The sequence below is a fragment of the Papio anubis genome, chromosome 19 (genome assembly GCF_008728515.1).
Source record: "Papio anubis isolate 15944 chromosome 19, Panubis1.0, whole genome shotgun sequence".
In the NCBI taxonomy this organism is placed as follows: domain Eukaryota; kingdom Metazoa; phylum Chordata; class Mammalia; order Primates; family Cercopithecidae; genus Papio; species Papio anubis.
The window spans coordinates 7,070,560-7,088,187 of NC_044994.1; the positions used below are offsets into that span (position 1 = coordinate 7,070,560).

Genomic DNA, 17,628 nt, shown 5'->3' on the forward strand with positions numbered 1-17,628 from the left:
TCAATTTTAGATCTTTCCTGCTTTGTCTTGTGGGCATTTAGTGCTATAAATTTCCCTGTACACACTGCTGTAAATGTGTCCCAGAGATTCTGGTATGTTGTATCTTTGTTCTCATTGGTTTCAAAGAACATCTTTATTTTTGCCTTCATTTCGTTATGTACCCAGTAGTCATTCAGGAGCAGGTTATTCAGTTTCCATGCAGTTGAGAGGTTTTGATTGAGTTTCTTAGTCCTGATTTCTAGTTTGATTGCACTGTGGTCTGAGAGACAGTTTGTTATAATTTCTGCTCTTTTACATTTTGCTGAGGAGTGCTTTACTTCCAACTATGTGATCAATTTTGGAATAAGTGTGATATGGTGCTGAGAAGAATGTATATTCTGTTGATTTGGGGTGGAGAGTTCTGTAGGTGTCTATTAGGTCCACTTGGTGCAGAGTTGAGTTCAATTCCTGGATATCCTTGTTAACTTTCTGTCTCGTTGATCTGTCTAATGTTGACAGTGGGGTGTTAAAGTCTCCCATTTTTATTGTATGGGAGTCGAAGTCTCTTTGTAAGTCTCTAAGGACATGCTTTATGAATCTGGGTGCTCCTGTATTGGGTGCATATATATTTAGGATAGTTAGTTCCTCCTGATGAATTGATCCCTTTACCATTATGTAATGGCCTTCTTTGTCTCTTTTGATCTTTGATGGTTTAAAGTCTGTTTTATCAGAGACTAGGATTGCAACCCCTGCCTTTTTTGTTTTCCATTTGCTTGGTAGATCTTCCTCCATCCCTTTATTTTGAGCCTATGTGTGTCTCTGCATGTGAGATGGGTCTCCTGAATACAGCAAACTGAAGGGTCTTGACTCTTTATCCAGTTTGCCAGTCTGTGTCTTTTAATTGGACCATTTAGTCCATTTACATTTAAGCTTAATATTGTTATGTGTGAACTTGATCCTGTCGTTATGATATTAGCTGGTTATTTTGCTCGTTAGTTGATGCAGTTTCTTCCTGGCATTGACGAACTTTACATTTTGACATGTTTTTGCAATGGCTGGTACCTGTTGTTTCTTTCCATGTTTAGTGCTTCCTTCAGGATCTCTTGTAGGCTATTTCTGCATTTTTAAACTGGAAATTGAGCATTCAAACCTGTTGGCTAAATGAACATTTATTTTTAGATCATAAAGCTATAATAATTGGTATTTTGGGAGGTAATGAAATGTACTTTGTAGAAATAACACAGTTGGTTTCTTTAGATTCTCTAGAATCACCAGTTGGCTGGACCTGCTGAGTAGATATTCTAGGTGTTTCATGAACACATAGAAATATTTAGCTTAGCAAATTGATGTTTTGATACCCAATGACCACTTTACCTCATAATTTCCTTGCAAAGCTTAAATTACAGTAGAAAAATTTATAGTCAAAAGAAATCCTTCCTTTAGTTGCAACCTTAACCATTAACTTTTTTTAGCCAAACAAAAGATTACTGTATTTTCAGTGGTTCTGTGCTAGTTCCTATGGATAGATTCTGTTGGCGTAAGGAAGGTAAGAGTTCAGAAGATAATATAAATTATTAATTAATGAGCTGGGCAGATATGAATTGAGTGCCTACCAAATGTGAGGCATGGCTAGGAGCAGAGGATGTCACAAAGAACAATAAAAATATAACATGTGAGGATTGCTAGGTCTGTGATAGAATATCACTCAATGGAAGATGACATGGTTAGTGAAACTAAGAGAAAAACAACCCTAGCTTTTTATTTTAAAATGTTAAGTACTGAGAGACAGAGAGAAATAGAACTCATTACTCTGTCTCAAATGCCTGCCAAAACATCGGGTTAGATTAGATCCCACACAAGCCATGGTATTGAAGACAGTTCTGCTGGGCGCTCAGCCAGTGCAACACGGATAGGTTGTATTCTGGTGATCTCGCTAGACACAAAAGAGAGTATATTTCTTTACATAGAGTATTCTGTATATAGTACAGCTCAGCCATACTTTGAGGAAAACAATCAGTTATAAAATGAGCTCTTTGACAAGCTCCTGAGGTGCTGATATTCCATACTGTAGATCAAAGAGTTCTCCCTATGCTTTAGAAACTAATTAATGATCAAGTAAAAAATCTGGCATCCTGTTGTAAATGTTAGAGAGTGTAACTTATGTTCTTTTGCCAGAAAGATATTTTAACTCTAATTTTTAGGAGCTGAATATGAATCTAAGACTTCTAGTATCTAAGGTACCATAAATGTGAGGTCACTTTCAACATGTGTTTTGAAACAATAAAGGGTGAACCTGAATTAGGCTTGGCCACAATTGAAGCATCTGATTTTCTTCAAATCTTGTATTTCTGAGTCATGTACTGAACAGCATGCCACTGTCTCAGACAAGACAATTAGTGACCACTTGGTCCTATGATTGTTTCCATAAAGAGCCCTTCTGTTCATGCAGAGCCTACCAGCGGAATGGCAGCTTTCAGGTAGTGGTAACTTCCCTCAATCTCTGTCACTGGGAGGCCTGGGTATTTGGATGATTCACTGCCCTGCCTTGTGAGAGATACCTGAAACAAATGAATAAGTGGCCTCTGAGGGGCTTTCTTAGATAACTCAAGTTCTTAAAATGATAGTGAAAGCCAGCCAGGGCTGCACTGGTACTAGTCACATAATCCTTATTCTTCTGTTGATGTTTTCTCTTAGACTTCAGGCTCAGAGGCATAGAGCACTCAGTAAACCTCAAAATAGCTCTTTAGACGTTTTGATTTCTACAGATTGCAAGTCAGGAGACACAGGCTCTAACTTTGTCTTCAATGTTAGTTGTCTTGCCTTGTATTAGTCACTTAAAATGCCAGGTCTCACTTTCCTCATCAGTAGAATTGAGTTTGATGATGTGTCCATCCAGCATGTGTGTTCATGCTGAACATTCTGTCTATTGTGATAGACCCTTGGCAGATCCCTTTTATTGCTGGTTATTAAATAGGACTATTGGCCATTACGTAAAACCTGCTTGTCATACAGCAATGATTTTGGTTCCTGAATTGGCCACCAGTATAACTGTGGTTGTTCTGCTTCTCTAGGTCCTAAGGGACAGGTCACCCAGACTAGGATGTCAGGAATGTAAGGTCTTGTGCTATTGATTCATGAACTCAATTCTTTAGAAAGAATGTTCCAGTGGAAAAAATAGGTTGCTGCTTAGGCTGTTGTTCCTAGAGGAAAAATAATTGAGGATGCCTTTTAAAAAAATTCTGAAACCAGTATCACACCTCCTTATATGGCCTTCTAATATGGAACAAAAAACTGAAGAGTATTACATTTGCATTGTATAGATGCCGCAGATCAGATGGCTGCTTCTTGGCGTCATCCAGTTTATAGTGCTGGTGGAACATTAGCCAGAATTGATACACCAGCACCATTTTGTTTGAATGGTACCTCTGATGCCACCAGTACCAGCAGGTGAAAAACTTCGTGTCAGTTTTGCTCAGAATTTTGAGGCTAGACTGATATCATTTTGGCTTATATCTCTGTCATTCTTGGCCACTACAATGTAAAATGCAAATGTTTCAAGAAATATATTCTATTCATTCAACAAATATTTACCAAATACTTACTGAATACCAGCTGTATGTTGTGAGGAAATAGCAGTGAAGTGAACATATTCCTATCATAAGGCAGCCTATGTTCTAATGGAGCAAGAGAAACAAGAAATATTCAAAACACACACTGTGTTAGGTACCAATAAGTGCTGTGGAGAAGAATAAGGTAAGTAGTGGGGTTAGGAAGGGCACATACATTTGGGAGGGGGGTTCCCTATTATATAAAGAGTTCAGGGTGGTACTGAATAAGGTGACAGTTGAGTGGCATTTGAGATAAGGTGGCAAGTCTGGAGGATATCTACAGATAACTCTCCAGGTAAAGGAACAACAAGTACAAGAGCTTGAAGAGGGAGGATGTCTGCAGTGTTCTAGTTATAGCAGGAGTGTAGTGAACGGGAGATGAGGTCAGAGCAGTGGTGGGGCCAAGTTCTGTAGGGCCCTGTGGGTCATGGTAAGCACTTGCTTTTCCCCTGAGTAATCGAGAAAGCCATTGGAATGAAATGGTACAGAAAGTTTTAACTTATATTTACCTTAGTTTAACCCTTACATGTTTCCTTTTATGCTTCCATATTTGCATCCTCCAGAAGGACTTTTTCTTGACCCTGAATGCGTTCCTCTCCAGGTTCTGGAAATAATCTCCCTAGATCCCAGCTTCTTCTTTTTCTTTTTCTTTTTTTAATTTTATTTTAAAATAGAGGAGAGGTCTCATTATGTTCCTAGGCTGGCATTGAACTCAGTGGCTCAAGTGATCCTCCCACTGCAGGTTCCTGAGTAGCTGGGACTACAGGTGTGTGCCACCATGCCCAGCTGAGCCCAGTTTTTTAACACAGTGCCTCCCCCTTTGTCCCTCTTGAGGCCACCACTTCCCTGCAGCCTGTAAAGGAGATGGCTTATTCTGCCATATCCCAAGTAGTTCTCCTCTTCTTCTAAAACAGTTCTCAGGTGTTTGGAAAACCCCTTCCTCCTGAGGGCTCAGGGTGTTCGGCTTCACTACATCTCACCCCTAATTTTGCCACCATCTAGATGATTTTTAATTATTCTTCATCATTAACTGAAGATATTTGTCACCCAGATCTACCGTTTTACCGGAAGAATTGCTGGTACCATGAGGAACTCCAGGGCTGAGTGGCCGACGCCGTAGCTCAGTAGTTCCTTATCTTAATTTCTGTGACACTTTTTCCATGCTTTGGTTCAGCCACCCATGCCCACAGCCACAGCTTGGACCTAAAGAATGAGGCTGTGGGCATGGGTGGCTGAACCAAAGCATGCAAGTTTTTAAGTCAAAATGGCATAGATTGAGGTGGGACATGAATAAATAATTTAAACAGTGTAGCCCAGTCTCCCATCCAGCTGTCTGTAGTCCCGCCCTCTCGCTGTCGCAGTTCCACGCCTTGGCCTCCAGGGGGAGCTCAGCCTCTCAGTCCTGAGGCCTGTAAAGTGCTGCCTTGGATCATAGATGCGCTGCGTTTTCAATCTTAGCGGGACGAAGTGGTAAGTACGAGGCTGATGGAGCCACGCGTCATCCTTGAGATCCCATTTCTTCCACTTTCTAATGTATAGCGCTTGGCAGGCTGCTCAAGGTTCAAGTTCTCACCTAAAAAATGTAGATAAAAAGTGTACCTCACAGGGACTAGATGAGGAATAACTGACTTAATTAAGTGAATACAGTGCTTACCAATAAAAGGAAGCCAGTTAGAGGTGGGTTTTCATTGAGAGGGGTGAAGAGGTTAAAGGCTATTCTTGTTGCATGGGGCGGTCTCCTGTATTTCATTCTTGTCTCAAGTAGGAATTTAAATCTTTGGAAAGCTTCTTCCGTGGTATTGCTGCACAGCTGTGTGCATGGACCTGGCCCCTCCCACTCCCCCTCCAGCCCTACTTCTTGCTTCCCAAGGTCTACCAGGCCTCAGGGCTGGGGTCGGAAGGAAGAAAGTGGGAGTAGGTGGCTTTTGCAAGTCTCCCTGGGCCATATGACATTCTTCTCTCCTTGGGTTCATTGAACAGGGAATATACAGGTACAATGTTTTCCCTTTTTTGCATGTACATAGCTCATTTCTGAGAGTGGCATAGATGCAATTGTTGTTTAAGAGCCATTTAAAACGGTCACAGCCTTTAATTTTCACTTGTTTATCACAAAAAGGGGAAGAAAGATAATGCCTCTCACAGTAGCATGGCGAGTTTCTTTACCAGGCTGGGGCAGGACGAGGTGCTGTCACTCTCACTTACCTCACATTCAGTCTTTAGTGCCCTACACTCAGGTTTCCTTTCGCTGCATCCAACCATATGTTCCCGTCAGGTGCCTGGATGAGGAAGCCCAGCATGGAAGGGGCCGGGTGTGGGCATGGTTCAAAATTTACACAAAAATGTGGAGATCCAAAATGTAATAAATGGATTTGGATGATTTTTAAAAATATCAGCTATAAAAGTAAATGCAGAGTTGGGTGTGGTATCATGTGCCTGTAGTCCCAGCTACTCAGAAGGCTGAGGTGGGAGAACCACATGAGCCCAGGAGTTTGAGGCTGCAGTTCTCTATGACTGTGTCTGAATAGCCACTGCATTCCATTCTGGGCAGCCTGGAGAAACCTCATCTCTTGAAAAAGAAAAAGTAAATGCAACTGCAGAAATACTTATTGAAACTTAAGATATATAGTATAGCTTGTGAAGGAAAGGACAGAAAGCAAAGGAAACCTAGGAGAGCTTAAAAATATTCAGCTTAAAACATGTTTACAGAAATTAGATTTAAAAACTAGTGATGAAAACAAATGTAAATTAATTTAAAACTCCATTTAGAAAGTGTTTAAAATAGATATATCTGGAAAAATAATATAAAAGTAAAAATGATGGGTAAAATATTGTCAGCAAACACAAGTAGAAAATAATAGGGTGGCAGTATCATTTTTAGTGAAAATAATTTGAGACAAAATACAGAAATGTATCCAAAAGGGAAAGGGAAATTTTCTCTATATTAAGAATAAATAGAAAGTACAACTCATGCCAAACATTTTCTATACAGAATGATGTAACATCAAAATACGAAGCAAAAATGCTCCATGATCTAGCAGTTTTACTCCTGGATGAATTCCAACATAAATGTATACTTCTTATCACTAAAAATAATATACTAGAATGTTCATAGCAACATTTTTAATAATAGCTCCCAATGGAAACCACCCAAATGATCACAATCAGTAGAATAGATAGATAAATTGTAAAATAATAACATAATGGAATGTTATTCAACAATGAAAATGAATGTTCTGAAGGCAGTCATCTACCCGACCCTCACATTCAGAATGCTGGGCAAAATATGTTCACCACCGGGAGCACGTGCTGTGTGATTCCATTGATGTAAAGGGAAAAACAGAAGAAAACAGATTTCTGTGGTTGGAAGCAAGGGTAGGGATTTCTCTTTGAGGAGGGCGGTGTGATGCCTAAAAGGGAGGATGATGGGGAAGGGATCCTGGGGCTCTAGAAATGTCCTGGCTTAGATCTGTGTCTGGTTAGGCATGTATGTTAGGTTTTTAAAAAATGTTCAGTCTATCCACTTGATTCGTGTACTCCTCTTTAAGTATATTTTTAGTAAAAAGCATAAAAACGAAGGAAAAATGATCCGAAATATGGGAGAATTATAGAAAAAATAGTTATTTTGGAGTCTTTAGCATATTGCTTCAGACTTTCTGCTTAAAGAACAGATTTTTGAATAATATAGCTAGATTGTATTACTGCAAATGGTACCATACTTTAAAACATATATATACTCTGTTTAAAAAAATTGTTGACTCTATTTTACACTAAAAAGAAATCCTCAAACCTCAAAAGCAGGAATTCTATATATCACGTGACAGTCTGAAACTACAATGTGGTAAACTAGATATTAGTATTACTATTTTAAACAAATATGAAAATTACTTGGAATATCTCAAATATATATTTAAGGATTAAATCAAGGCAACACAGATAGCAATTATAATTGGTTTTTAGAAAATAAAAAGTGAGAAGAATACATATTTTTTGAAAATGTGTCCAGCTGTCTAAACCTGAATTTAGTGGCCATAGTGGCAGATTCATTGTCTCTTGTTTTTTAAAATGCAATAAATTATAATTCAATTTGACAAAACAAAGATAAAATAAACCAAAGAGAAGTAGGAGGGAGGTAGTAATGAGAGTAAAAGCAGTAAACAATATAATTAGAAAAGAAAAAAGAAGGAAAAAAGAGCTGATGATTAAATCTAAATACTTATTGCTTGGAAAGATAAATAAAACTATACAATATAGAACTCTAGCAAATTTAATTAGGAATGAAAGAACACAAACATAAAGAGAAACAAGAAGGAATTTTGAAATAAATAGAGTTCTTTATATCATGTTCAATATATATTTTTAATTGCAATTGTAGGAAATTGTAATTATAAAGATTTAATAATGAGACTAAAACTTTAATAGACATAGAATGATTAGAGAAATTTGAAAGATTTTCAGAGTCTTCTTTTTCCAATTCATGGTTTGAGGTCAGATGGTTGCTTGTAAGTTTTTTCAAACTTCTAAGGAGGCTTTTGTTGGAGCTTGGGAGTCAGAAACCTGGGTGTCACCTGGCTCTGCCAAGTACTCACATGGCCTTTGACCTTGGCCAACCCACTTAACCTTGTTGAGTGAATGAAAGTACCATTGAAGAAGTACTTGAACGCAGGCATGCCTTAGCCTTCAAGAGGTTATGATTAAGTGAATTAATGTATCTGAAGTTCTTAGCATCAGGCCTGTTAAATGGTGAGCATTCAATTAACATTAGGTGTTATATCATCCAATGTTTTGTAGTATATGGGAATCAGAATATCTATGAGTAATCTTTTGGTATTTATATATATATTTTCAGGTTATCCCAATCCAGAAAAGTTTTCCTGGACAGAATACCTGGAAGCTACTCAAACCAATGCAGTTCCTGCCAAAGTTTTTAAAATGGTAAGTTCTGTATGGGTACAAACTCTCACCTTTAAACAATGTTTGTATTGAGTCATGCCTTCATTTGGCAGTTTAAAATTATTCTAATTTAAAATTATTCTAGTTTTTTTCTTTCTAAATTCAAGTAGTAATTTCATAACCAATATGCTTTTCTTTTAGTTAAAAATACAAAGTAGATGACTCATTTGCTATTGTTCCTATATACGGATGTAGATGATGGTTTCCTTCCTTGAAAAATGGTAAATCAGAGATACAATTGAAAACACCTCATCAACTGCTGATGATCCATTCCTTACATTTCTGGTGCTATTAGTCTGCTGAGTGAGAACTCTGAATTTTCACAGTATCACTCTCTCAGGGGCTGTTTGAATGTCCGTGATGCCATAACAAAATAGTTGAGATGCATAGCCTTTGTGTGGATAATTTTATATATTTTGAGGTAAACCTTTCTTTTAGCATTTGTTAGAATACTAATTTTTAAAGTTCAAATTTGTACTTACATATTTATTCTAGGATTGAACTAAATATAAATTAATTTCTAAAATAAAGTACATAGGTAGTACAGTTAAAGATATTTATTTCCTAAACCTAAACCAGTGGTTTTCAAACTCTATTTCCTTTCAGTTCTCTGTGTGTTTCAAGTTCTCCAACTTGTCTTTAATCAGAATTTTATATATTGGGCTTCTACATATGATTTCATTTACTGAAAGTTTTCTAGAGATCAAGAGGGGTTTGAAACAAAATGATATTTCATTTTTTGAAAAAATTGATTATAATTGACTGGATTTGGGGGGAAATGTTCATATAATAAAATCAGGAAAGTAGAAGTGCTGGAGTACTGGGAAGGGTTTTAAGAAGAGCAAAGATTCAGCAAGCAGAAATACTTACTGTACTTGACTTTTCCAAGAGGAAAATGACAAGAAAATAAAATTCTGAAAAGTAGCGAAGAAGGCAACTTTCAGGCTCTGTCCTGGGTTATTGTGGATTCAGCTCAGGGATGTATCTTAGGCATCTACAATGCTGAACTCTTCTACCTCTGTTGTTTAGGACAGCGACGCTGGGGAGAACAGAAAGAGTCTCGGGGTGAAAGACCTAATTATAGTCAGTATACTCCATTTAGTAGATGTAATAATGCATCTTACAAAGAAAATGTGTTCTGCAAAAGCTGAAGAGAAACACACCAGATATTGCAGAAAGATTTGATGGTTTCTTACTGACATATTAGTAGGGTTTTATTTTCCTTTTGCCATTTCTAGACTTGAAAAATTCAAAACACTTTCATTTCCAATAAAACCAGTTGAATACTTTTATGTGTAATAGTTTTCAGAGTGAAACTTTTTGCCAACCTATAGAAACTATCAGAGTTGCTTTTGACTTTGATTTTTGAGAGTTGAATTTCCTTAGTTTCCATGATTTGGTTAAGTCCAGTGTCTTTTTTCTTCCTCTGTGATTATGACTCCTGGTGTGTCTGTGGTTACAGACTCTTGGTTCCTAGCAATGTAAGACTTGAAGTAAACCATCACACAGATCACCTGTCTCTTGTTACAGTTGAAATGACAAAAGCATAGGTTATGACTTTAAAGTGTATCATAGTATGATTTTAAAACAGTTTAACAGCTGAAATTACACAGCTTTTATCTAAGCATATTTTAGATTTATAAAGGATCATGTTTATCCTTTCTGAGTATTTATTAAATAATTTTGCCTTCTGTGCCATACACTTTGAAACTGGGCAATGAGAATAGTTAATAGTTTCTGAAATTATATGGTCAATATCAGAAAGAAGGAAAAAATCTAAACCAATATAGAAACTGTAATAAGATGCTTTTTGAACTTTAGTGTAATCATTAACAAACTTACGATATAATCTGTCTTTGTCTTTTTAGCTGTCTTTAAAATGGCCAAAAAGTTATTTTTTCTCTCACAGGTTTTTGTGAATCAGTATGTGCACTTAAAACTAAATTCTCTCCAGGCACGGTGGCTCACACCTGTAATCCCAGCACTTTGGGAGGCCAAGGTGGGCAGATCACCTGAGGTCAGGAGACCAGCCCGGCCAACATGGTGAAATCCTGTCACTACTAATAATACAAAAATTAGCTGGGTGTGGTGGCGCATGCCTGTAATCCCAGCTACTCGGGAGGCTGAGGCAGGAGAATCGCTTGAACTCGGAAGGTGGAGGTTGCAGTGAGCCGAGATCGCACCACTGCACTCCAGCCTGGATAGCAAGAGTGAAACTCTGTCTCAAAAACAAACAAACAAACAAACAACAACAAAAAAACAAAACCTAAATTCCAGTTGTATTAAAGATCGGCTTACTAAAACTGAAACAATAGTATTTTAGAAAAAATTAATAGGAGATCTGAATTACTGAATATTGCATTTTTTTTTTTGTACTTACAACATTTACAGAGGTTGCCTCATGGTTTTCTGCCAAATATGAAACTTGAAGTTGTGGATAAACGGAACCCCAGGTTAATTCGTGTTGCTACGATTGTAGATGTTGATGACCAAAGAGTAAAGGTACATATTTTAAATTACTACGTTATTATATCAGTATTTTTCCTACATTAGTATTTTTCCTCTACCCTCCCATTCTATGAACTTCCCTCGTTTTTTAATTCATCTGCACAATAGTTTTCTGGGGGAAAAAACATTCTGGATTTGACCTTGAAAATTGACCCTGGCCAAGATGGGACTAGAGAATCCCTAAAAAAGGAGAGGGTGTAACTCACACCTTAAACTGGCTACAGAGGCTCTGATTTTTTGGTACAACAGAAGAATAAAACTCCAACTGGTTTAATTTCTTGTCACGGGTCTTTGGATAGAGAGATTCCCAGCTTATGTGTGTGTACAGGGGAAAATCTGTAGATGAGACATGACTGACTTTGAGAGAGATTCTAATACATTTCTGTTTGGATTTGGTGTTTTGACTTTTACTGTCAGTTCTTTTTTTAAGCTTCTTTTTATTGGCATTATTCTATTTTTCTTGAAATCATTGTCATCAAACAGCTTACCAAGAACAATTAAATCTTTGTTTCCTGCTTTTCTTTGTCAAACAAAAAATTAAAAAGTTTATTCACTGTAACTAAAAAGGTTAGATTTCGAATGAAGGATTTGATTAAAATATTTCTATACTATCCTTTATTTTTATCCTTTATTTTTCTCAGAGAGCTGAAAGCATCTGTAGAATTTATTAAATTTTCTACAACATATTACACTTCAGAAATTATTTTCCATGCAAGTATATTTTCTTTTCATATGAATAAAGATTGAAGTCAACTAATTTTAATAGCCACTATCTTAAAAGATTTAGGTTTGATATAATTTAAAAGAAATCTTACTTGCTGTATCCCTAATTTGAAAATAATATCTGATTCAATTTATGGAGAATAATCAGTACATACATTTTAGTAAAATTTAGAGGTGAGTGTCCAGCTTGACAATAGATTATCAAAAGAATTTATACTGGAAATGTCCTTTACTCTTCTGATGAATGAAAACAAAAACTATGTTAAATAATATTCGGGAATAACATAGGTATTTTACCATATACCTTCTTATTAATGTTTTAAGTTTAATTTTAAGCATATTCCTTTAATTCTTATTTATTTCTGGCATTTTGCTGTTTACTTTTATGGCATTTCAATGGAAATGACTTTTGCATATCATAATTGCTTTGTTAATTCAGTGACATTTTATTATTAACTTTCATTTTATTTATTTATTTTTTTTATTTTTATTTATTTATTTATTTTTTGAGGCTGAGTCTCGCTCTGTCACCCAGGCTGGAGTGCAGTGGCCGGATCTCAGCTCACTGCAAGCTCCGCCTCCCGGGTTCACGCCATTCTCCGGCCTCAGCCTCCCGAGTAGCTGGGACTACAGGCGCCCGCCACCTCGCCCGGCTAGTTTTTTGTATTTCTTAATAGAGACGGGGTTTCACCGTGTTAGCCAGGATGGTCTCGACCTCCTGACCTCGTGATCCGCCCGTCTCGGCCTCCCAAAGTGCTGGGATTACAGGCTTGAGCCACCGCGCCCGGCCTTAACTTTCATTTTAAAAGTAGTTCAGGCACAATGGCTCACGCCTGTAATCCTAGCATTTTGGGAGGCCGAGGCGGGTGGATCACCTGAGGTCAGGAGTTCCAGACCAGCCTGGCCAACATGGTGAAACTCCATCTCTACTAAAAATACAGAAATTAGCTGGGTATGGTGGCACGTGCCTGTAATCCCAGCTGCTTGGGAGGCTGAGGCAGGAGAATTGCTTGAGCCCAGGAGGCAGAGGTTGCAGTAAGCCGAGATCATGCCACTCTACTCCAGCCTGGGCGACAGAGCTGGACTCCATCTCAAAAAAAAAAAAAAAAAGAAAAAAAAAAAGAGTATTTCATTTCTAAGATAAGCTCAATCTTAATAGCACATCAAATCTGACTTAGATTTTTAGTTGACAGACTATTTTCTTATTGTTCATAAGATATTTACTGTAGCATCGATTGATCATTTGTTGCCAGTTTATGAGCAAGCAATTGAAGTTTTCCTGCTCTCGGCTTTGCCCAGTACATTCTTCAATTAATGTGTTGATCATATTGTTCTGTTATTCTCTAATTTTCTTTGTGAAGTCAATATTTTTTAAAGGCAATCTTGATCCCAGCACTTAATAGATGCTTACTGTATGTGTGAGTGAATTAAGGAAGGTATGGAGGAGTGAATGGCACTGAATGTACTTTGGCACTCTGACTGTTATCTGAGTATGCACATATGATTGTGTTGGTCAACAAGCACTCTTCTCTTGTTTTCAATTATTTTCATAACTGCTCTTCTCTTGGACATCTGGAGTAATAATGTATTGGAAAATGCCCTCAGACAAGACTGATCTGGGTTCAAATTCCAGCACTGACTTATTTGACTGTGTGGTAACTTGGTGAAGTTACTCAACATATTTGAACTTTCCTTATCTGTAAAGTGATGGCATCAACCACACCTACCTCACAGGCTTGTTGTGAAAATTCAATGTGGTCGTGTATGGAAAATTCCTGAAACTCTACCTGGCTCTTTATATTATAGGTACCTTAGCAGTAGCTGCTGCTGTAATTAGTTGGTGCACACTTGCTGTGCTGCCCTCCCTGGGTGTATTTATTTTCTGTATTAATGAAGGGGCCTCATGGAAGCAATTGTCATCAGTAGATGGACAAAGGACAAGCCTACCCTTCTTGGTTCAAAAAGCAGGAAATTTGAATGGAATTATGTGGGGGATGTTAATGGGAGCAGATGTTACTGTGCTGCATGCCTGTGTTTGATTGTGAGAGCAGAGTCAGCCTGTTCTAACATCAAGAACTACATTTTCAACAATGCCTATGGTGGTGATGGCACTTAGTCTTTGTCAGACACCGTTCTAAGGGCTTTACATTTGTTAATTGTATCCTCCTGCATCCATGTGAAATAAGGTACTGTTGTTATACCCATTATACAGATGAAGAAACTGAAGCCCACAGAGGTTAAATAACTGGTCCAAGGTCACAAGATAGTATATATGGGAACAGGGCTTTAAACCCCAGCTTTTAAACAGATGTTTTCAACTCTAGAGCTTATAGCATTCCTACTCTTCCTACTCTTGTGTTCTAATTTTTATCCTAAATAAGTCACTTCCTAGTGGGAGAGCAGATGTGTAGGATGAGGAGTTGTGACTGCCCACAACCCCACTCACTTTGTCGCTTGTGTCCAAGTCCACATTGCCTGTCCTGCCTGGAGGGTCCTGTGTGGTACTGGCAGTTCTTGACAGAGCACGACAGATCCACTAAAGATGACTTCATTTCCTTCTGCCACTCCCCAAATATGTGGTTGGCCTTATGTATTTTATTAGTTCTATTTTTATTATACCTTTTTTGAGATACAATTCATATACCTTAAAATTCAGTGGTCTTGAGTATATTCACAAAGTTGTGCAACCATCACCACTAAGTTTAAATATTTTCATCACCCCAGAGAGCAACCTTGTACCCATTAGCAGCCACTCCTCATTCTACCCTCCTTCTACCCAACCAAACCCCTGGTAGTCACCAATATATTTCCCATAGTGTCTATGGATTTGTCTAGTCTGCGCAATTAATATAAACAGAATCCTATAATATGTGATATTTTGATTGGCTTCTTTCACCGGGTATAATGTTTTCAAGGTTCATCCATATGGCAGTAAGTATCAGTACTTCATTCCTTTTATTTCTGAATAATATCCATTTCATGGATATACCACATTTTGTTTATCTCCTTGTCAGTTGATGGACATTTGGGTTGTTTATTTTGGGCTATTTTGATTACTGCTGGGATAAACATTTACATATGTTTTTGTGTGAACATATATTTTCATTTCTTTTGGATACATACCTAGGAGTGGAATTGCTGGGTCATATGGTAACTCTATATTAAAGATTTTGAGGAAAAGCCAAAATGTTTTCTGAAGTGGCTGCACTGTTTTACTTTCCCATTCGCATTATACGAGGACTCCCATTTCGCCACATCTTCACCACCACTTGTTACTGTCTGGTTTTTGTTTTGTTTTGGTTTGGTTTTTTGTTTATTTGTTTGTTTGTTTGTTTGTTTTTGCTAGTTTAGTGGGCCTTATGGGCTTCAGGTCTAAAGAAATCAGGATTATTATTATTTATATGTGCTCGCTAATAGTATCCCGGCTAAGAGAATTGGGATGAAATAACTTGCCTAGTGTTTGTAATAGTAGAAGTGGTAACAGTAGTGGATGTAGTGGTGCAAGTATCAGAAGTAATAGAAGTAGTAATAGTAGAGTGGGTACTTAGCAAGTATGTTATATATCATATTTTTGGCTTCGCATCAACTCTTTTAAGTAGATGTTATTTTTTCTGTGTAGTTGACATGGAGAACTTAAGCAATCTGATGAAGTTTCAAGAATATCCATGTTTCTAATCCGAAACCAGTATTCTCTACGTTTTAGCAATTGCCCTGTAGCTGCGATAAGCCATTGGAATTAGAGACCATACATGGTCAGTGCGGGGGGATAGGACTGTGAGCAGCCTCATCCAAGATCCTCTACTCGCTCATCCTCATAAATCCACTTAAACTAGTCAGGCCAGATTTTCTGATTTTCATACTGAAAATACTCATTTGGTGATGTGTGGTTCATTGGCAGGTGAGTGGTGAAGTTTTTCATGCCATGGCAGGGTTTTAAGATGCTAGTTTATTAATTATGATAGTTGCTCTCTAATAAATATTTATGATGTACTCGGTGTATCTTGTTCAATTTATAGCCAGCTATTATGTTTAATAGTTATTCTTTTGTTTGATTATACAGTGTGTGCTGTTATATCTGAAAGCGCATTACTGTCACCTTATCAGAAAATGCACATTAAATTACAGTAGATGGATGGATGCTTTTAGGAAGTTTAGCCATTATTTGTGGGAAAAAGTATTCTACAAATAAATGTAAAGGAAGGACTTAAAACAGAGTAATATTTGATAAATATTTGCCCTGTGGGAAGTGCAGCTAAGCTGTGAAATGAATTATAAATGAATTTCAAATTGATGTTTTAAGAAGTTCTACTGAATCATTAATAAGTTGAGTCCTTCAACAAGTCTTTTCCTATTTAATGCATTAACTGGATGTATTTGTGGCATTTCACAATGAAATCAGAGCATCATGACCAAGAGGAATTGTTATGGCTGTCTAATTAGATGACTAGAAACTATTTTGGATTTTACGTCAGACCAGTAAGTTCAAAAGCTCTTGTTTGAGAAAAACCTGCAGGAGTATTAATGCAAAGCAAAAATCCAGATATGAGTCAGTGATGTTCACTTTACTACGGGTCGCCTGTGCTTCCAGAAAGAAGCCACCTGACCTCTGTCTAACTGGCATGCTTTTTTTTTTTTCAGACAGGGTCTCGTTCTGTTGCCTAGGCTGAAGTTTGGTGGCACGATCGTGGCCTGCTGCAGCCTTGACCTCCATGGGCTCACACGATTCTTACACCTCAGCCTCCCTAGTAGCTGAGACTACAGTGTGCGCCATCACACCTAGCTAAGTTTTGTAATTTGTTTTTCTTTGCAGAGATGGGGTTTTGCCATGTTGCCCAGGCTGCTCTTGAACTCCTGAGCTCGAGTGATCCACCTGCTGTAGCCTCCCAAAGTTCTGGGATTATAGGCGTGAGACATTGCACCTGGCCTGGGATGTGTTTTTGACAAGGGCTTTGAAATATGAGGATAGAACAAGATACCAACATTAAAAACAACTGTCCTTTGAGCTAAGCTTATAATTAATGGCCATGACAGTGTCACAGTGATTGATAGCTGTCTTCATCTGGGAAGGAGACTGGGACAATTTCAGAAGTGTTATGACCCATCAATGGAAAGATAATTTCTTGAGTAGGTAAAACTATAAATTAGTGTCAGCCATGAATTCCAGAAAAGTTGAAGCAGGGAGAGTGCTCAACCAGGTGAACGTGCCTCCGTTAATTCCAGGTAAAACGAAGAACAGCAGTGACAGCACTAGAGCTGGCTCACTCAAACCCCCACGCTGCTGTGTCCTTGCTTCCCATTTTCTTACTCTTTTCACATGTCATGAAATAATCTTCTCTTGACTTTTTCCCCAGCCATTTAGAAATGTAAACACCCTTTTTCGCTCACGGGACACACAAAAACAGGTGGTAATAGGGGTCTTTTTGGCCTGTGGGCTGTAATCTGCCCACCCCTGTCTTAAGAGATACTGTATTGGTTAGACTATTAGATGAATGTATTTAGTTGTTACCTTTAGTATAAGTAGTTTTATATCCTTGTGTTATTTTTTCCAATATTTTATTTTTGGACCAAATCACATCTATATTTAATTTTCGGTCTAGTTTTAGATAAATTTTAGCTATTAAGTAAAAAAAAGGTAGAAGAAATGTAGGCTACCATGTAATCAACAGCTTCTGGATTTAAAAGAAATACATATTTTTTTCTCCTATCAATCGATAACCCTCTATTTATTCGGTTTTCAGTGTGAAAGTAGCCAAGCCCCTGAAAGGATGTATAGTCTCTCACTATATTTGTATTCTCCAAGAACTGTAGCAGGGATTTACCTTTCATTTTTTTATTAAAGTCAGTGTACCAAGAACAGAAC

The 17,628-nt window shown here is 37.6% G+C and overlaps 1 protein-coding gene across 9 annotated transcripts in view; it reads left to right on the forward strand.

The window, feature by feature from the left end:
- Positions 1 to 17,628, forward strand: part of L3MBTL4 (L3MBTL histone methyl-lysine binding protein 4) — a 450,027-nt gene that overhangs the window by 189,554 nt on the left and 242,845 nt on the right. For all 9 annotated transcript variants that reach the window (XR_004180024.1, XR_004180023.1, XM_021929961.2 and 6 more), the window contains 2 exons: positions 8,434 to 8,519; positions 10,929 to 11,039. Coding sequence is in view for 7 of the 9 variants with exons in the window: in XM_021929961.2 (XP_021785653.2) it covers positions 8,434 to 8,519; positions 10,929 to 11,039 (197 nt within the window). In the remaining 2 variants the exon portion in view is untranslated. The remainder of the gene's footprint in view (positions 1 to 8,433; positions 8,520 to 10,928; positions 11,040 to 17,628) is intronic.